Source organism: Acinonyx jubatus, chromosome D3 (genome assembly GCF_027475565.1).
Source record: "Acinonyx jubatus isolate Ajub_Pintada_27869175 chromosome D3, VMU_Ajub_asm_v1.0, whole genome shotgun sequence".
In the NCBI taxonomy this organism is placed as follows: Eukaryota; Metazoa; Chordata; class Mammalia; order Carnivora; family Felidae; genus Acinonyx; species Acinonyx jubatus.
This window is the reverse complement of record NC_069392.1, coordinates 6722355-6744388: the sequence shown is the minus strand read 5'-3', so window position 1 is coordinate 6744388 and position 22034 is coordinate 6722355. Positions and strand designations below refer to the sequence as shown.

The following is a 22034-nucleotide window of genomic DNA, read 5'->3' as shown; positions in this document are numbered from 1 at the left end:
AGGACCAGCTGGCATGGGGTCAATTCAGGCTCAGTCGTCAGGCTTAGGGATCAAACACGAAAGCCCGACACCCCTGGGAAAGAATTCTGTTTGCCATGACCCTGTTCTCTCTCCCACGCCCACCTCCTGCTCCTCCTCGACTGAGGGGAAGGCCAGAGTCCTCCCAGCCCCCAGCTCCAGACCCAAAGCTGGGCCAAGGCGCCATTTGGGAGGTAGAGAAGCCCACGTGCCCAGACCCCAGGGCTGATGAGGAGATGGAAGGCCTGAGGATAAAGAGCTCCCAGGAAGACTTAGCAAAGCCACGTTATTTAAAGGAAACCCCCAAACCCACACCCATGGGGCACCACTGGGACTGGCAAGTGACACGCCTCGGCCGCCGCCACCTGCCCACAGCAACCTGCCTGGAGCTGGAGTTCCCGCAGGGCAGAGTCCTTCCCCATCGAGCCGCGTTTTTGTTTTCTCGCAGCTCTGCTGAGACACGACTCCACGTATCTCGTTTTCCCCTTGATATTTGCTGCTACCCCACCCAGGCTATTTTCGCCGCACTTCTGCACTTCCTTCCTGTTGAGAGTCTGGGTGCAGATTTCCCACTGGGCTGCCTCCGTCCTGGCCATGCCCAGCCAAGGCGCCAGTCCAGCTCAGCGAGGCACGTGCACCCCCCTCCGTGAAGGTGAAGGTGAAGGTGAAGGTGACAGGAGAGAACACAGCGGCAGCCCTGGACCCGGGCCGGGGGGCTCCCTACAGCAGACACAGAATCCGGATCTCCCGCACCCAGGAGCTGCGCCCAGGGGCCCTAAAGATTCCTCTCAGCTTAAGATGGAATTTAAATTAAGATAGAAAATTGAGCCTCTAGCTCAACACTGCAAAATCAGTGCAGCACCAATACTCTCATCTCTTGCTGCTGGAGAGTTTGGGGCCCTGGTGTAAACGGGGTTCCGGAAGGGCCGCCACCTCCCGCCACACAGCAGCTCCCTGCCCTGTGCAGTTGTATCCCGATCCTGTAGAAGAGTCTTTTCGATTGTTAAGCCACTGGAAAGAACACACACACACAAACCACTGTATGGCCACTCTGGAAAAGAGCTCAGCAATTTCTTTTAAAGCTAAACATGCAACGACGACACGACCCAGAAATTGTACTCCTGGGCATTCGCCCCGGGGAAATGAAAACATGTTCACACAAAGCCCGCACGTGAACGTTCAAAATGGCTTTATCTGGAACAGCCGAGGACACAAGGCAACGCAGCTGTCGCTCCGCGGTGGGTGGCTGCACAAAGTGCACAGCGTCCAGGCCACAGAACATTCAGCCTTAACAAGGACAAAGCCTGACACGCGTGGCAACTTGGATGAGGCTCCAGGGAATCACGCTGAGCCCAAAGGGTCGGACACTCTAGGATTCGGGGTACACGTCACTTCGAAACGCCAGAGTCACAGAGACGGAGACAGGTGAGTGGCTGGGGGATGGCCGTGGGAAGGGGGCTCATGGGGATGGGTGCTCCCACTGGGGGGAGTGGGTGAGGGACACAGAGGATCTCTGTTCCTTCTGACAACCGCTTGTGAATCTACAGTTACCTCAAGATTCAATGTTTAGTTGTAAGTCAACAAACTGCTGGGGAGTTTCTTTACACCCCACCCCCCAACCCATCTCATCTGCCAGCTGAGAACCGGCAGGTGTTCAAGGCCATGGTCAGGGACCTCTGGCTCCCTGCCCGCTGGCCATCATTCTGACTCAGTCTTAATTCTTTGTTCAATAAACATTTACTGAGCAACTATTATCTGCCGGGCCCAGAGTTAGGTCTGGAGAACGGAGACGAGAGGAGCACTTGTATCGTCACATAAACCCAGGTGACGTAAATGGAACAGAATGGAGCATGCCCTGACTACGGTGGGGGGCCTGGTCCCCCCACCTGTCTTCCCGGGCAGTTCCAAGAGCACCCCCAGCCCTTCCTTCCACCACCTCTGGAGCTCAGGTCTGCTTTTCCCACCGGCTCCTCACGGGGAGGCTGGGTCGGCGCTACGTCCTCAGTCGCAGCACCCATCTCTTCCCTGCTACAAGCTGCAGTCAGCAAGTATCGTTTCCCTGTCCACAGCCTCCCCCACTGGAATACTAACACAGAAGGGACCCTGTCGTCTCTAGCGTGCCAAGCACCTAGCACACGTGGGCCACCAGTCCAAGGCTGCTGACGGCACCAGAGATCCTTCCCACCCCCCAAAAGCCAGTCTCTTGAGGCCAGGCCCAGCAAATAAGATGGGTAACAAAATATGGAGGGGATTAAAAAAAAAAAAAAAGCTGTGTACATTAAGCAACAAATGCCCCACATCCTTTTTGGAGACAGGCTCCCTCGATGAAGTCCTTTGAGACAGCATCTGTGGGGGTCTCACGCCAGATCAGAGGCTTATGCCGAAGCAGGATTTCCGTCCTCACCCAAGGCACCGCTGTGGGCACAGGTCTGCAAAGGGACCCCTGGAAAGGCACTGGTGTCCAATGAGGCACGTAATTCTAGCGTGCCGTTGAAGGATCATGACTTCGGCCGGACCTGACAGTCCTGAGGGAGGGGGTGTCGATGTGTACAGTGCCCAGACCAATTCTGGACCAGCCGAACCCTCCAGGAGGGGCCCGGGCGTGTTTTCCCAAGCTCTCCGGGGGTTCCAGCATACAGCTAAGTGCCACCGTTTCCATCTCAGCGTAAAGCAGATCTAAAGAAATCTTACTCTCCTAGGGTCTAAATCAGGTAGAAATCACTTCTCCTGCATGTTAGAAAGTCCCAGAAGAGAGCAGCACAGGCTATAATCCAAAGGTGGCTTGCACGGGATGCATACGGGCAAAGTTTAAGCTACCAGCCACCGAAACAGCCAACTAAAGCTGGGACAGCGACTGACAGCCATCAAAAACGGCTTGTGATTTTGTATATCCTTTGGGGATTCAGCTGTTTTTACATCAGGAAGTACTGGTAAGTTCTAAGTGGCCACCCAGGGCACACCTACAGCACTCTCCAGTGGACAGTGGTGGTGGGGACAACGGCCTGGATTCCAACACTTCTGTGCCTCCCGGAACACACCTCTGATGCTGCATTAGATGCCGAAAAAGACGCTTTCCTCCTTAATATTCCTTTCCATGGCGCCAACTGAAAACGGGAGGGGAAACGGCCAGTCCTGTTCCATCATTTGCAAAGCAGAGGAGAACAGGGAGAGCTGGCCAGAATAGGCCCAGGGGCCCTCTCCATGGGGACGTGCACACCACGCTTAGCAGGCCCAAGTGGCAGTCACTCTGGACGACACATGGCCCAGCTCTCCAGGTCCCGTAAGACTGACTCCAGCCTCAGCGCCTGTGGCTGAATCTGAACCGGAACTCGGAGAATGCTCGCAGGGGCCTAGACACCTGAAACTGAAAACACTACTGCCGACCTCTTGATGGTTCTCACGATCCTTTTTCTTAACCATAGAGAGATCTTTTCAGGAAATAATCGGTCTGCGGTAAGGGAACATTTTTAAGTACGTACTCAGTGTTACTTCAGTTTCTTTTTCTGCTCATAATCCACGAGAGGTGAGATGCAGGATTGGAGCATTTAGAGCAGGACCCCATTTATACAGCTCTTTCTGCCCATCTGTCTACCCAAGAGCCGCCTGAAAGGATGTTCACCCTAAATTGACAACAGCAACTTGCGAATGTTTTTAACTTTCCTCTTTCTACTTGGACATAGTGCTTGATTTACTACAAGCATATATAAGTTTACAAAAAAGGGTTAATCTAATACAGGCTGTTAGATATTAGAACTGGAAGAGCAGAGGCTCTAGAAAATTAAGCTGTTTCAAGACTAGGAGAAGGGGATTAGGAGATACAAACTTCCAGTTGTAAAATAAGTCAGTCACAGAGATGAGAAATACAGCATAGGGAACAGAGTCAACAATATCGTAACAACGTGGTGTGGGGACAGACGGGGACTATGCTAATCGTATAGATTATTCACTGGCCATCACAAGTGTCAAATCACTACATGGCACACTGGAAACTAACATGACATGATGTGTCAGCTATACTTCAATAATAAAAAATTTTTAAAAAGGACCATCAACCCCACACACACACGCGCGCACACACACAAAGAAAACAAGGTATTTTATACATGCTTTGTTCAGGAAGAAATGTAAAGACCCCTTTATCTTTTTTTTTTTTTTAAAGGTTTTATTATTTTTTTTTTTAACGTTTATTTATTTTTGAGACAGAGACAGAGCATGAACGGGGGAGGGTCAGAGAGAGGGAGACACAGAATCTGAAACAGGCTCCAGGCTCTGAGCTGTCAGCACAGAGCCCGACGCGGGGCTCGAACTCACAGACCGTGAGATCATGACCTGAGCCGAAGTCAGACGCTTAACCGACTGAGCCACCCAGGCGCCCCAAGACCCCTTTATCTCTTGCGATGCTCACATAATACATGAAGTTCTCTTGTAGCACGCACGTGCTACCTCAAATGCATGCTATTATTATTTGGGGAGAGCGAAAGAGGGAGGGAGAGAGGGGGGAAGAGGGGAGAGGGGGGAAGAGGGGAGGGGGAGGGGGGAGAAGGGGGAGAGGGGGGAGAGGGGGGAGAGGGGGGAGAGGGGGGAGGGGGGAGGGGGAGGGGGAGAGGGGGGAGGGGGAGGGGGAGGGGGAGAGGGGGAGAGGGGGAGAGGGGAGAGGGGGAGAGGGGGAGAGGGGGAGAGGGGGAGAGGGGGAGAGGGGGAGAGGGGGAGAGGGGGAGAGGGGGAGAGGGGAGAGGGGGAGAGGGGGAGAGGGGGAGAGGGGGAGAGGGGGAGAGGGGGAGAGGGGGAGAGGGGGAGAGGGGGAGAGGGGGAGAGGGGGAGAGGGGGAGAGGGGGAGAGGGGGAGAGGGGGAGAGGGGGAGAGGGGGAGAGGGGGAGAGGGGGAGAGGGGGAGAGGATGAATCCCAAGCAGGCTCTGTGCTGAGCGCAGAGGTTCGATCCCACAAACCATGAGATCATCATGAGCTGAGCTGAAATCAGGAGTCAGATACTTAACCGACTGAGCCACCCAGGTGCCCCTGACCATTATTTCTTAATTTGGGTTGGTAAGTGTGGTAGAAAATAAAGTCGGTTTAGAAGAAAACAGATATAAACTCCCCTCTGGGTGACATACGCAATGGTCACGAACGAGAGGCACCGAACGAGGACAGGAGACTGCCAGTGCCCTGCCAGCCAGCGTTAGGTCAAAGTTTTGAGTTTTCAGTGGATGTTTTCCAAAGCAGGCACTTCTATAGGGTACAGTGGAAAACCTCAGATTGCTCTGAAGCAAAACCACCCCTCACTGCAGAGAGATACGCAACACACATGGAGACATGTTAGAGACAGACAGGCTTCACACAACTCCTTCCTCTTCAGCTGAGATTCAGCCCTCTTCCTCTTGGACAGCATGTCAGAATGTGAGGGGGGGCCCAGTGTCACGACAGGACAGCCCTGAAGCCACTAGAATTTACATGTCTATTTTTAAAAAACACTCAAACTTCAGTACCTCGAGTATAGCTCCTAACAGCCACAACGAAATGCTCCAACACGATGGCTGGTTGGTTGGTTGAGTGGTTCGTTCGTTCATTCATTCATTTGTTCATTCATTCATTCATTCAAGAAATACTCATGAAGCACCTCTATTGAGGGGTTCTGGGGAGACAGTAACCAGAACAGTCTGTCCCCATGACCCCAAGTGTAGGCAGGCCTTGTCAGTATCACACTGCCCAACTTCAGGGGGCGCCAGGCCCCTTGTACTGCAGCCCTGAACAGAGACCATAGTTGCTCTTCAAATAAGAAGGCTTAAGAGCGAAAAAGAAAAAAAAAAAAAAAAAAAAGAAAAAGAAAATATAAATCCCAATATAGGTGAACTTGAAGATACTGGTGATGTGAAACCACTCTGTCAGCACCCTGCATGTTTCAACAGTACTTACTAACATTTATGGAGCACTTACTGCACGCTTGGCATCATGCCACCTTCTCTCCATGCATTATCTCCATTTAATCCTCCAACTGGGGTGGGGGGGGGGATTTGCCCCCATTTTACTCGGGAAAGAAATACCATCTCGGGGAGGTTTAAGAGACCACCAGAGTCTTGAGAGGGTCAGTAACTGCAGAGCCATGAGGTTAAGGGTCAGGATATTCTGTCTCCCAAGTGTGTTTTCTACAGGATTATGCCCTGAATTATGCCATAGCATCTGTCCACTGCATAGAACTGGTCTATCATTTCTCCATTTTCAAGTACCAGGAGTCATCTAGATTTCTATTATTGTTTACCTTTTTACCGAGGATATTTTCAAACACAAAGGAAAAGGAGAGAGAGAATAAAGAATCCATGCACATTCTCCAGGGTTCAACAATTAGTGACATTTGTCAATCCTGCTTCGAGATATTCCTCACTTTTTTTTCCTGAAGTTTCTTCTTCCCCTGAAGTATTTTAAAGTAAATTTCAGGCATCCTACCATTTCACCCTTAAAAGCTTTAATATGTATCTTTAATGGGGAAGAACTTTACAACTTAACTACGATGCCATCATCACCCTTACTAAAATTAACAATATTCTAATTTAAGCACCCTTACTAAAATTAACAATATTCTAATTTCAACTTCTGCATGTGTTGGCTTGAATTCCTCTTATAATGAGCTTCTGCCTTTCTGGCTGAGTATCTGAAATCGTTTATAACTGTTTCCACCATCCCCCACCCCTGCTTTAAGCCCAACTTTGACAAGACTGAATTAATGCCCAAGCAACCTCTGAAAATGACTAAAAAGCTTTTTGGGGGAGCATGATCATTATGTAACAGATTTAGTTTTTTTTTAAGTTTGTTTATGGGGGGGGGCAGAGACAGAGAGAGAGCAGGGGAAGGGCAGAGAAGGAAGAGAGAATCCCAAGGAAGCGCCACAATGCCAGTGCAGAGCCCGACACACGGGGCTCAGATTCACGAACTGTGAGATCATGACCTAAGTTGAAATCAAGAGTCGGACGCCCACCCAAGATGCTCAACATCACTCATCATCATGGAAATACAAATCAAAACCACAAGGAGATACCACCTCACAACTACCAGAATGGCTAAAATAAACAACGCAGGAAACAACAAATATTGGCGAGGACATGGAGAAAACCTTTTGGCACTGCTGGTGGGAATGCAAACTGGTGCAGCCACTCTGGAAAACAGTATGAAAATTAAAAATAGAACTATCCTACAACCCAGCAATTTACACTAGAAATTTATCCAAATTCTTTTCCAAAAACTGCTGATTTGAAGGGGTACATGCACCCCAGTGTTTATGGCAGCACTATCAACAATAGCAAAAGTATGGAAAGAGCTTAAATGTCCATTGACAGATGAATGGATTAAGAAGATGTGGTGTATGGGGCGCCTGGGTGGCTCAGTCGGTTAGGCATCCGGCTTCGGCTCAGGTCATGATCTCGCGGTCCGTGAGTTCAAGCCCCGCGTCAGGCTCTGTGCTGACAGCTCAGAGCCTGGAGCCTGTTTCAGATTCTGTGTCTCCCTCTCTCTGACCCTCCCCCGTTCATGCTGTGTCTCTCCCTGTCTCAAAAATAAATAAACGTTAAAAAAAAATTAAAAATTAAAAAATAAATAAATAAATAAATAAAGAAGATGTGGTGTATATACACAATGGATTACTACTTGGCGATGAAAAAAATGAAATCTTGTCATTTACAACACCCTGGATGGAACTGGAGGGTATTATGCTAAACGAAATAAGTCAAAGACATATCGTATGATTTCACCTGTATGTGGAATTTGAGAAATGCAACAGATGAACATGGGGAAGGGAAGGAAAAACAAGATAAAAACAGAGAGACAGACAAACCCTAAGGGACTCTTTTTGTTTGTTTTTATTTATTTTTGAGAGAGAAAAGGACAGACAGAGCCCAAGTGGGAGAGAGGCAGAGAGAGAGGGAGACGCAGAATCCCAAGCAGGCTCCAGGCTCCAAGCTGTCAGCACAGAGCCCAACGCAAGGCTTGAACCCACAAACTGTGAGACCATGACCTGAGCCAAAGTCAGACACACAACCGACTGAGCCACCCAGGCACCCCAATAAGAGACTCTCAAGCACAGAGAACTAAGGGTTGTGGGGGGGGGTGGTAAATGGGTGACAGGCATTAAGGGATTAAGGCACTTTTCAGGATGAGCACTGGGTGTCATAGGTAAGAGATTAATCACTGGGTTCTACCCCTGAAACCAAGACTACACTGTATGTTAACTAGCTTGAATGTAAAAAAGAAAAGAATCAGACGCCGAACCCACTGAGCCACCCAGGCGCCCCCAGGATTTGTATTTTTTGTGTGTTTCAATCAACTGCAGTTTGTAATCTTCCTGATGATCAAAGTGTCCATGGCTGGTGGGAGACACTTCGGGCTGGGTCTCAAGCTGACATACCCCAGAGGACTGCCAGCCGCCCCCGCTCCCCCCGCCGCCCAGCCCTCCTGTAGAACAAGGGGTCCCAGACCCATCTGCACATTTGCTGCCCCTGATCTGGACCAGCCCTTCTTGAAGAAATGCTGGCTGCTTTTGGTGGGAAATTCATTTCGATTTTTATATTTTCCTCTCCAGATAAAATTAAATTGAAAGCTGTCCATAATATAAAGACGAAGAACAAAATAAATCTCAGCTCCTGTACCTTCCTACCAGTAGAAAACATTAGACTGCCTTCAGACTCTAAATACACAAGCTTATGGATCAGACGACCAAAAGGTTGGCACGTATTCAGCCAGGTTAATCTCTCCTTTTATTGAGTACAATATCTTGATCTAGCTCACCGATTAATTTTAGGACAAGTATCACCAAGGTCACATGCAATTTAAGCCTAGGGTTTAATATCAACAGCTATTAGAAAGCTCAAATTCATCTTCCATTCAGTGAAGACCTTGCCAGTGACAAATTCCTCTTTCTGCAGTCTTCCCACTAAATGCAGGCTTTCAGGGAAGCCTGCAATCCAAGCCCACAATATCCCAGAGGTGTGCTGCAGAGGTGGCTTAATTCAACCCCAAAATGAAAAAATAAAAAAACTTAACAGCTGCAGAGTTGGACTGCGTAACATGTTCACAAAATTAAAGATCTGAAAACTCAAAAATACAGTGAAAGAACTGTGGAGCATTATGAAACTGTTCTAAAATGTAACCACCTCGTGGGTTGTGTGTCTCCAAGGCGACAGCCCACACGGGAAAAGAAATTTACCAGATGCTTATCAAATGTTCCCCCAAAACAACCCACTCAACAGAGACAGCATATTAGATTAATAAAGACTGCTATTTTTGATTGAAGATCTCAAAATCCTTGTTGAGATGAATCTTGCTGCACTCAAAGTAGCACGCAATGGGATATAGACGAACGATTCCTTCCCACACCGAGCTGGCTTGCACCTTAGAAATCGGTATGACATTCACTTTAAGTGCAACTAACCACAGACGTGCAAAGAGCTACTACGTTTGAAAATAAATGGACTCGTCCCAGAGAAGAATTAAATGGTCTCAAAGAAACACAATTTGATAATCTTCTAGTTCTCGAGGTACCAGGGTGCTTTGTTTCCCCCTACCCCTTGGAGGAGTGCTTCCTAATATTTGCGGGGGCGGGGGGGACCTCCCACTTTGTGGATAATGATGTCAATAATAAAGAAATATAATAGGTGTGATGGGTTGTGACAACTCTCACGTGTTAGAAAATGTTACTTTCCTAGTATATCACTGACCTTACAATTCCTGAGGACTCCAGGGAGAGGAGGGAGGAACAGAAGGCAGGACAGGACCCCCAAACTGATGACAACATTAACTGCTTTTGTCCCTAGTCTCCTCAAAGGGCTTGTTACACTTGATCCTACGGAATCAGAGTCTCAGCAGGTGAGTCAGGGAAGCTATCGAGAAGCCCTCACTCCACATTATCAGAACCACTTAGCTGGTCAGCTGAGCAGTTCAGTTAAAGCAATAAATCACTAAACACACAAAAGTTTAAAGATATACATCCGTCCATTTCTTCATGTAAGGCAAAGGTCTTTTCTTAGACAAAGGGTCCACTAGCTCAAGTTCCAAAAGTTCTTTTTCATCCAGACCTCATCCTGTGATGGGGAGGGTTTCAAGACACTGGACAAGTGAGCTGAGAGCAGAATCCTGGAATTCTTCTGTTTTCCCCCAGCCTGAAACACACCTCACTGGCTAACAAGTCTGTTTCTAGCACACCACCTTCTATTAACTCTTTCCAAAGCAAGCAGCTCAGTTTTCCCTCCAGGTAGTTTCCCCTCACGGTCCTTTCGCTTACAGCTTTTGCCACAGTATTTTAATGAAATAAGTTAATTACTATAACAAAGAAACCAGAATGGCCAGGTCCTGGACTCAACCGCACTGGGAGCAGAAATGTCCAGAAACCTGATCACGAACATAGGGGTGGTGTCGTCAATCGCTGTATCCGATGGTGGGAATCGCCAATTACTGGAGCACTCTGCTCTGGTGAAGTGGAGGGAGGTCAATTAATAGCTTCTGCTGTGATTTTTAAATCCAGATCACTCCTCCCTTCCTCAAAAAGAAAGAGCCTTATGGAAGAGAGAAAATTTATAAACTCTGCTTTTCTTTTTTTTTTTTCTTTTTTTTTCTTTTTTTTTCAACGTTTATTTTTTTTGGGGGGGGGACAAAGAGAGACAGAGCATGAACGGGGGAGGGGCAGAGAGAGAGGGAGACACAGAATCGGAAACAGGTTCCAGGCTCCGAGCCATCAGCCCAGAGCCTGACCCGGGACTCGAACTCACGGACCACGAGATCGTGACCTGGCTGAAGTCGGACGCTTAACCGACTGCGCCACCCAGGCGCCCCTAAACTCTGCTTTTCTTATTAGCAGTTCCTGGCCAGGACAAACCACCAAAGCAATCGTTTGTTTAGTAAGAGCACAGGGTTTGGTTTTGTTTTTTCTTCTTCCTCTTTTCTATTTCCTTTTACCCCCAATTTACAAGTGCATGTATGAGAATTTTCTAGGACAGTCTTTACACAGATGCAAAATAAGAAAACGCCTAACCAGGTGGATCCTGAATTATGTGAAGACTACATTTTTGACAATTTTGCTTTTACATTTGAAATGCATCATGACATAAACTTTCCAACCCCTGACTCATGAATTCAGTTTAATAGATACAATTTACTGTCACATGATTTAAATTATTCATCTTCTTATGAGAAAATGCTATTCTAATAGTGGGATACTTTTAGTCTGTGGGTAGAGAAAGGGATTAGTCAAAGAATAATCAGTTACCCCTAAATTATTCTACTTATATTCATAACAAAAAATACCTGCAACTTTATCTGGTGTAGGGAATTTGATGTTCTAACTAAAATCAAAACAAAACAAAAAACCTGCCTAGATACTTAAGACTTAATCATTTTAAAATTTTTTGGGGGGCGCCTGGGTGGCTCAGTCGGTTAAGCGTCCGACTTCGGCTCCGGTCATGATCTCACGGTCCGTGAGTTCGAGCCCCGCGTCGGGCTCTGTGCTGACAGCTCAGAGCCTGGATCCTGTTTCAGATTCTGTGTCTCCCTCTCCCTGACCCTCCCCCCGTTCATGCTTTGTCTCTGTCTCAAAAATGAATAAACGTTAAAAAAAAAAAAAATTAAAAAAATAAAAATAAATTTTTTTTGATGTTTTAATAGATTTAAATTTAAAGATGTTAATTTCAATACAATTTATGATAGCAATGAAATATCCAATGAGGGAATGGTCACAAAAATGATATTTATCATAACTTATAAAAGATCATGCAGCCACTAAAAATACTGCCACATAAGAATATTCTTTTCTTTTTGTTTTATGTATGTATGTATGGATGTACTTATTTACTTATTTATTTAGAGAGAACACACACCTGAGCAGGAGAGAGAGGATCCCAAGCAGACTCTATGCTGCCAGCAGAGCCCGATGTAGGGCTCGAACTCATGAACGGTGAGATCATGACCTGAGCCGAAACCAAGAGTCAGAGGATTAACCAACTGAGCCACCCAGACGCCCCCATATAAGAATATTCTGATAGAAAATAAGAAAATCAGGGCACCTAGATGGCTCAGTTGGTAGAACATGAGACTCTCGATCTTAAAGTCATAAATTCAAGCCCCACACTGGGTGAAGAGATTACTTAAAAAGAAAAAATGACATAAAAATAAGAAAATGCCCAGAGCATAACTTTAGGTTAACACATACATACATACATACACACACACACACACACACACACACACACACACACACACACACCCTCTATATACAGAATGATCCCAGTGGGGGAAAAACATGGAAAAAAAAAAAACCCATAAAATGTTAATAAGGGTTTATGTCCGGGTGCTGGTATCACATGTGATTATGTTTTTCTTCATTTCTGAATTTTTCTCTAATAAACATGTAAAAATATTTTTAAAGATTAGTTGGAATCCGAAACTGAAATACCATATACTCAAAACAAATGAAATACTATATATTCCCCGTGTTCTTAAACGGAGTATGTGAATGCAGGGCAGCCTTTGATGACCAAGAACTGGCATCATGAATATCAAGTAACTACCATGCTGTCTGTGAAACACCAGTACCCGTGGGCTATGGAAGCAGATGGCACATTTATCCCCTGAATAAGCATTTGCCAAAGCATGCCCCAGGGAAGCTAGTCCCACGAGTTCTGGGACCAAGAACGGGACACGCTCAGTGTCCGCCCTCTGGAGCTTTAACCACACGCCCTGCCCTACCAGTAAGAACCAAACAAGGCAAAACAACAAAAATCCCTTTTAACCACTGGTTTCCCAAACTTATTTACCATGGAGATCCTTTTAATGTAATCACTGTTGACAGAAGCAGGGCCCCAGGACAACTAAGGGAAATGCAACCCTAAACCAAACAGCCCCGACCACTTTATTAAAACTGCCGTTATTTCCATTACTGCCAGTTATTTCCATTACTGCCACGGTGCCCTGTTCATCAGTTTACGATCATCACCTTGTTTAGCCTTCAGAACGACCTGTCAAGGCCATTGTTATAATATGACCATTTTAAAGATAAGGAAACTGATATTTAGAAAGGGTAATGGTGCCCAAGGTTTCCCAGGAACCCAAACCCCATTTTTTTTTTTTTTTTTTAAAGAAAGAGAGCGAGTGGGCTCGGATCCCAAGACCCTGGATTGTGACTTGGGTGAGCAGAAACCGAGAATCGGATGCTCAACTGACTGAGTCACCAGGTGTCCTCCAAATCCCACCTTTAACCACTATGCCTAAGAGCTGACCTTACATTTTTTGTGAAGCTTTTTATCACTTTTGCTTCCTCTTTCTCTATCATTTATTTCCGGACGGTGTTACTGGCTCTGTTCATCTTTCCCTACACCCTTTGAAAATCTGCCACGGACACACAAACCATATGACCTGGCGTGTCTCCATCTGAACGGTGTACGAGACAAGACTCAACAAGCCCTGCGAGGAGCCTGGTGTGAGCTTCCAAGTCAGCCATTTCGGCTGCCCAAAGATCTTTTTTTAATCAAGCATCTTTTCCAGGCTTCCGATGGATCTCCCTGCTTTCTGGTCTCATCTCCTCAAATCCATCCCCCAACCCCTGGGGCTGGCTGAACCCCCCATTTAAGTCACAACTGTGAACACAGCACTCCCAGGTGGCTCCCTCTGCCGAGAGATCAAGCCATCTGGTCTCTGCCTGCCTCTCAGGCCTCTTCCCCCACCAAGCCCCGCCCTCATCCCTCCGGCAAGGCTAGAATATCCCTTTGCACCTCTCTCTCTAGGCTTTTCCTGTGTAGGTTCCTGCTGTCCACCCCCATGGCTGGAAGCCCTTCTCCCTCGTTACCTGGTTAACTCCTCCTCCGAATCACAGCACATTAGTCATCTCCTCAAGGAAACATTCTCCGTGGATCTCCCCCAGCCCCGCAGAGGCTTGCTGCGTCCCCTCCCGCTAGGGCGTCCCCACCACCGCTGTTTCACACCTCCGACATCTGTAACTGACTTTTGTGTACCTGCGCAATCCTAGAAGATGAAAACTATGTGGTTTCATATCCCCAAAGTGCTCCATAAAAGTTGAGTAATGAATAACCTTGCTCGACCTCAGCTGTGTTCACGCTAATGAAAGCTGCTGTCTGATGGCAAACACTAATTAGCACTTCCTCTGTCCCTCTGCCAACCGGGGCACCAGGCAACGGATATGGACATAACCTCCAGGTGCCACTCCTCGTGGCTCCACCTCTGGTGATAATGAAAGATCTAATTTGGAAGAAACATTAACTATGACACTGCCTGTAACAGAACGAGCTACTCAAGTATCTGCTTTTGACAAGAACTCTTCGGCACAGTAGTGGACAATATTCCTCCTAATTCCATGAGAAACGATTTCAAAAGCTTTCTTTCTCTTGACATACTGCAACATAACCCATGACAACAAAGCTACATCTTCCTCTCCGCTTGCATTCTTCCCTAGGAAGAAATTCTGCAAAGGACTTTCCTTTGCCTTTCTACCACTGGGTAAGATAAGTTTTTCTTGAATAAGGTAGTTTTTGTGGAATCCAAAAACTCCATAGAGCAGAGGGAGGAAGTAAGCCAACCAGAATTCCTGTCTCGGCACGTTCTGAGAGCCAGCCATTACATACATCAACAGTGGCCGACACACGAGTCGTTACAGAAAACCCTGAACTGCACACCTACGGGGCTCATCCCCACAGCAAACATTCCGCTACAAATACGGTGATAAAAGCCAAATACAGATCTTCATTTACAATGGGGTTACGTCCCAAAAAACCATCATAAAGAGGTGCCTGGTTAAGCATCCAACTTTGTGATCTCATAGTTGGGGGGTTCGAGCCCCGCATCGGGCTCCGGGCAGACGGCTCGGATTTGGACGCTGCTTCGGATTCTGTGTCTCCCAATCTCTCTGCCCCTCCCCCGCTCATGCTCGGTCTCTCTCAAAAACGAAAACCTTAAAAAAAAATTTTTTTTAAATATCCCTAAGTCAAAAATGTATTTAGTACACCTAACCTAGCAAACATCATAGCTTAGCCTGGCCCACCTTAGACGCTCAGAACACGGACATAAGCCTCCAATTGGGCAAAATCCTCTACCACAGATTTTTTTTTCATTGTAACTAGGCTCCATGCCCAACATGGGGCTTGAACTCACAACCCTGAGATTAAGAGTCCCATGCTCTACTGCCTAAGCCAACCAGATGCCCCCACACCAAGCCCGTTTTATAACGAGGTGTTGACTATCTCATGTCATTGACTACTGTACTGAAAGTGACAAATGGAGCGGACACTGGTGCAGGTGGCTGTCCGCGTTCAGCTCTGTCAACCCTCCTGACCGCATGGCTGACCGCGGCCATGACCCAGCATCATCACGAGAGGATGGGACCGCCGATTGCTAACCTGGGACAAGACAAATCCAAAATTCCAAGCGCAGTTTCTACTGAATGTGTATCATTTTTGCGCTTTGCACCATCACGAAGTCAAACGGTCATAATCCGAACCATCAGAAGTCAGGACCTTCTATAAACAACAAAGTTGGCTTAGCTCAAGAGCACATCAGTTGTGGACAGGACAACATGATGCTCCAACAGTTCAGTCTAAATCCGGGTTCCTCTTTCGACCAGTCTGATACAGTACAAGCACTGTAACAGGATGTCCACTTGTCTGGAAAATACCAGACTCGTTTCTCCCTGTGCTTCGATGGTACCTCTTTCTTCCTCCCAACCCACGAATTACTCCTAGCCGCCTTTCAAACTTTTATTTTCTTCTTGAAGGAAGTTGGCCCCCAGACTTGTATCTCAGCTGACTGGTCCCCTGAGCTCCAGAACCGGGTTTCCACCTGCCTGCCTCCGCCCACCCGGTCCCTCACTCTTGGGCTGGCAGGCAGGGTCTGGGTGAGCCCTCTCCCCTCCCCCCCCGACTCTTACGCATCTCCACTTGAAGCCAGTGAACTGCACTCAGCAGTACCTACGTGCCAAGGACACAAAGACAAAAGTGACAAAATGGGGCCACAAGGAAATGAATGACTTACAAAATGTGTGACAAGTACCACAGAAGAGGTCCCAAAAGATACCGTGTGCCCGTGATGCAGGAGGCAGGGCGAGCATGTGGAAGGCAAAGCTGAGGAGGCTGGAGACCCCGCTCCCAGAAACCCAGCTGAAACCCCAGCTTCTCCTCACCTGGGTTTCCACTCCCACCCTGGCCGTTCCTGAACCTTCCCGCACCCACGCGGCCCCTACTCTGTGGCCAACTTAACCGTACTGAAGAGCACTTCTGATCATACTGTTCTTCCGCTCCAGAAAGTCACGGAAACTCACCGCTACCAAACTCACAGCCTTCCGCGCGCACACGGCACACCAGCCTCCCTCCCCATCACTGCCGTCACTTCCCTGCTCACGCGCAGATCCAATCCGGCTCAAGTAGCTGGTAACCCGCCAGTCAGAAAGCCTGTCCCATGCTTTCCTGCTCTGGGACTGCACCCTCGCTGTCACTTCTTCCTGACTGCCCATGCTTAGCTCTCAAAATCCTACTCAGAATAAATATCTAACTCAAGGCAGTGGCTGGGGGTGGAGTGGGTGTCGGGCCCAGGATGGAACACAAAGAGGGCTTTTCACTGGGTTGACAGTGTTTACTTCCGAAGCCGCGTGGCAGGTAGACACATGTTCCTTACGTTACTCTAAACCCTTTCAGAGGCATTATTGTATCTGATCCTTTACCTTCTTAACTCTTACCCACCTATCAAAGTCCATCTCTTGCACTAGGACCTAACTAATCTCGCCAGAGCCTCTCTTCATCTGACCTTCGATGTCATTTACAATTCACATGCAGCCTCCTTATTCTCTATTTTAAAAAATTGTGATAAAACATACATAAGAAGATGCCATTTTCAAGAGCCACGGTGAAGTACGTCCACACTGCTGCATAGCCAGCACCACCACCCATCCTCCACACGTCGCTCGTCTTCCCAAACTCGAACTCTCTACCTCTTACTCGCTCTTGGGCTGTAAAGGTCTGTGTGCGTGGTTTCTTCCCCAAATTATAATACGGGGTTTATGCCCTATTCGTGTTTCCATCCTTAAAACGTCTTGCACAGTTAGTGCTCCATAGCTGTGAAACTGAGATGGAATCTTCTTGAAACGGCAGCCAGGATATGATGCCTTTTAGTTTTAGCAATACTAGCCAATAATAACAATTTCCCGAGTGCTCACTGTGCTAGGTACCAGGGTAAGCATCCTATGTACTTATCACATTTAATCCACCCAAACCCTATGAAGTAGGTTACCGCTGTCACCCCCTTTGTTTTCAAGGAGGAAACTGCAACTGGGAAGACAAGAGTGCTTGCCAAAGGTCCGCGGGTTGTATCGAAAGGAGGTTCTGTACTACACCACACCCACCACACTTTTAATCAATGCAAGTAGAGAGCAAGTAATCAGATTTCACCTAGGCCAGCCAGTCTAACAATTCCGAAAATCTCTTACGAGAGGGGGCTAGCCTCTGTTGAAGCCCCCTCTGTGCCAAAGTACTGCCTGCCTTCACCTGCTATTCCACTGAGCCTCACAAGAACCCTCAAAGGCAGGTGTGGTGACCACCCTCACTTTACAGTGGAGGAACCAAAGCACAGAGAGTTTAAGTAACTGAAATAAGGTCACACAAGTCTCGGCTATGCTCCTTACATTATCAAAAAAAAAAAAAAAAAAAATTATCTATGTACGTAAGCTCTATGCCCAACGTGGGACTTGAATTCATGACCCCGACATCAAGAGTCACATGCTCTACTGACTTGGGCCAGCCAGGCACCCCTTTTCATGAATCTTAATGCCTCCTTAAAAAATAGAATCAGGGGCGCCTGGGTGGCTCAGTCAGTTAAGCGTCCAACTCTTGGTTTTGGCTCAGGTCATGATCTCTCAGTTCGTGGTTCGAGCCTTATGTCGGGCTCTGCACTGACAGCATGGAGCCTGCTTGGGATTCTGTATCCTTCTCTCTCTCTCTCTCAAACCAAATAAACAAACTTAAAAAAAAAATAAAATCAGATAAAACTGAATTTCAGGAAATATTCCCAGGCACAGTAAGTTTTTACTCAAGAGTTAAAACAGTAAGTCCACAGAAGAGAATACTGAAACCTATAAGTTTGAAGCCTCTGCATACACAATGACTGCACAATGTGAGCAGAAACAAACTCCAGTTAACAGACTCTCAAAGCGTTTAAACTTTAACTTCGAAAAACCAGTCCCACCAGCACTCAGCTGGTGTTGAGGAAACAGTCCCTGGGTTTAAAGCAAGGTCAGTACGTTTCAATGAGCCATTATGATTCACGCAGTAGCTCTGCAGCCCCAAACCAATCACACCAGAACACGCCTTAGGGAAACAGCGTCTCCCAGACCAGACTCTTTCCACAAAACAATCTGTTTTTCAGACCCTCGGTGTTTCTGCACGTGGGCACTCTCACTTGCCAAAGGAACAGAGATCCTGAATTTGAATCCTTAGTTGGGTGGAATTATCCGTTAGCAACAACCAACCAACCGACATTCCCTCCGGAAGCACACACGGGGAGACAGGACCCAAGACGTGCGGTTTAGCTGCCTAATCCCCTAAGCGACAGTTCCTTTTAAGGGAGTGCCCAGTAAGTCCACCGGGGTTACGTGGACGGATAGAAGAAGGCGCATTCCACTGCCATGTAAAAATAACTTTAAATAAAAATAAAATGTGTGCATATGAAACGTTAGCCCGCAGCGAAAGCAAAGAGCAAAGATCACCAGGGAGGGTACTGCATTTAGGGAACTGCACAGTGGACCGGACCAACAGGAAAAGAGAAACACGGGGGCACCGAAAAAAGAGAAGAGCTCCAGCTCCAGCACGATTTCAATGTCTTGAGCTGCACCAAAGCTCACACACCACAATTAAAACAATGTAAGTGAAGCAGAATACACGGCTGTATTTAAACCTAACAGTGAATGCCTTCAAAACCTAGCCACGCTTTCCAGCCGCCACAAAATATCCCCTCAGGCTTGAAGAAGTCTTACTCTACAATTTAAAACACTTCCTTCTGCCAATTTAAAAAAAAAACCTTTGGTTCAGATTAAGAGATTCTATGCTGGGAAAGGCCTGTTCCGTTTACAATCTCATCCTCGGACCTGCTGAGATACATACTCATTTGGACCACAGAAAGGTAAGATGTTTCTTAAGCTAATGGTAAATAAAAATTTACTTAACATTCTTGAAATAAGACGCTATGAACTTGTCAGGATGGCCTGGTATTGATGACTGGCAGTAAACTTCCTAAAAAGAACTAGGTGATTATTAGTAATTGCAATTACTCTTTATTGAGCACTAATTACACGCTGTGTTAACCCGCGCTATCTCACATAATCCCCGTATCAACTCTATGAAATAAACATGTTAGCCTTCTCTAACAGATGCTCAGAGAGGTGGATTAACTTCCTTGAAATCACACAGCTGCGAAATGGCCAAGTCCGGCCTGGAGTGTAGGCGTCCAAAGTCTGAAAGTTCCACCTGGTTCAGAGTGGACAGTTGACAGAATATTTTCTCCTGTGTCTCCCAACTGCCCCGAAATAAACCAATGCCTAACATTAACAGCTGAGTCAAAGGACCATGGCCACAATTTTAATTGTTCATGTTATACCCATTCCTACAGAAACATGCCACATGTGACTGGGGGAACAGGATTTGCTAAGTGACTACTGCTTGTTGAGGTGCCTGGCTAGGGTATTTTGGTCTTCTCATTCGGTTTCCTTGTTTTAACAGCACTACGCCCTGAAGTACTGCTGAGTAATTTAACTTGAATTATGTGGCCTAATCAATACGTCAGTCGTCAGCATTTGTATAGGGGACTCTGGTATGACGGTCACCTTCGCTAAAGAAAAAAAAAAAAAAAAAAAAACAGTTCTGCTAGATTTATCTGCCTTTCCCTTCATGTAATAATCTCCAGTTTCTTAGGTAGAGGAAACAAGCTGTCCCTAATAGCCTCAGACTTGAGAGAATCACCTCTTTCTACAATCTTCCCTCCACTAAAAAGCAGCTTATTTCTATTACTGTAGAATATAATCGGTATAACTACGCCAATATAAATACAGTATCCTGTTCTAACAAACAGAACAGTCGTACAGCAAAATAACTTGTAGGTGGGATCACACGTCAGGAAAAAATACCTGTCATTTTATCATTAAAGCACAAGGATGCCTGCCGACACACAACAAAAGGTCTCCCGGCAACTGAAAAGCAGAGAAACGAAGCAAAGATTTTATTTCTTTAGAGACATGAGACTCTTTCAGTCAAGAAAGATGGATTTTGTCACTTATTATTCTCGGAGATGGAAAGTGCCACATGGAGACCATAAATGAGGGAAACTGCATCTCGGAGCAACGTGCTATGTGCCAAGTTACAAAGCCCGTGAATACAAGGGGTGTATTAATGGAAAGACTGATACCATCTCACTACAGTGGCCTCTCTGTAGCTCAGGACAATAATCTGTTGAGGGTTTTCCAGTGATTTTGAATGTGCAACCTCCACACAAGCCCCCTTTTAAGGAAGCTGGCTCAGGGCTGAACAATCCCTCTTCGGAAAGAGAGCCAAGAGCCCCCACTCAGGCTTCTGGGGCAGAGGCTCAGCCCTGTAGGCGTGGGAAGGCTCAGACTTTGGAGACAAAGAGGCAGGAGTGGTAAACGGGCTGGGAAGAGCTGGGATCAGCGTGGGTCCACCTGCCTGGAGGAGACCCCAGGCCCAGAGGACGGGCGGCTCAGAGAAAAGAGCCCAAAAGGGTTGGGAAGAGAAGAGACAATTCACAGCACAAATGCAAGCGTGAAGTCAGTTACCGCAGAGAGCAAAGCAGGTCACAAGAGACGGAGTGACACAACCAGGAACACAGTGGGCATATGCCTCCCAGAGGCTGGGCAGGCCCTCAACTATGGAAGATGTGTGCGGACTGGCCACCAGTCCCCCCATCCCTGGCTTATCTTCTCCCCCAAAACAGCTCCAGGAATTCTCACTTTGCCCCACGGTGACGCAAAGCCACCGGATTCCCAGATTCCCTTCTTCCACAAAAGGGGGCAACTTTACGGGGAAAGGGATTCCTGCTCCCACCCCAAGACCAGGGAGAAGCCCCTAGGATGGCCCTACTAAGGCCTCTTCCAAATGAAGGCAGCCCCAACAGGGCCCCTCTAACCCTCGTGGGAACGCTCACATACACAGACCCCTCCAACCCTAACGTGGCCAAGTCCGGGGCCTCCTGCCCCTCAACCTCAGAGACCCTGCCCAAGGCTAAAGTCCATTTCAGTACGACCGCCCAGAGTCAGCTACAGACACCCAGGCCCCTACAAACTCACCCTGGAAATAGGAAACCCTAGGACTCTCGTCCAGCTCGTCCACCTAGCCCCTGAAAACCTATTCGAAGACTCCAGTTACTTCCTCAGTCCGCCTGTACCGCTCGACCCTCTCCTCAAGCCCCCCCCCACCCACCCCCCGCCCAACCCCTGGCTGACTCAGTCCGGTCTGTCACCCCCCAATTCTCCACTGCAATCCCCCCTACCTTCTCCACCCTAATCCCATCCCCCTATTCTCTCCTCGTCCCACCCGACCCAGCCCCAGCCCCCGAGGTCCCCAAATGCCCGTTCCAGGCTCTCGGATCCGGGCTTCATTCCCAGCCTCGGCGTCTCACAGCCTCGCCTCGAGCCCGCTCAGCCCCCGAGCCCGGTCTCAGGGGGCTTCCCCCCCGGCTCAGCCCCAGTCTCGGTCTCCCCAACCCCAGCTAGAGGCACCGCGATCGCCGGCGCCTCGGGCCACCTCCAGCCCGCCGAGGGCCCCCTCTCGAGGCCCCGCCGCCACCGCGCGCCCCCGCTCGGCCCACCTCCTCCATCTTCTGCACCATTTCCGTCAGCTGCCCCTCGTCCTCCAGCAGCTCGTTGAGCTGCACCAGCGACAGCCCGGCAAACCGGGCTTCGCTCCCGGCGCCCGCCATCCCCGCGTTTCAGCCACCGCCGCCGCTCTGCCCGCCAGGCTCCGCCGACCGGAAGCGCCGCCCTCAA

The 22034-nt window shown here is 48.0% G+C and overlaps 1 protein-coding gene across 2 annotated transcripts in view; it reads right to left on the bottom strand.

The window, feature by feature from the left end:
• Window positions 1-22034, bottom strand: part of VPS37B (VPS37B subunit of ESCRT-I) — a 27546-nt gene extending 5512 nt beyond the window's left edge. The window contains exon 1 of one of the 2 annotated variants that reach the window (XM_027044289.2): window positions 21857-22034. In XM_027044289.2, the coding sequence (XP_026900090.1) occupies window positions 21857-21967 (111 nt within the window). In that variant the 5' untranslated portion in view covers window positions 21968-22034. Of the gene's footprint in view, window positions 1-397; window positions 670-21856 lie in introns of those variants that run through there. The other variant, XM_027044290.2, reaches the window with a different exon arrangement.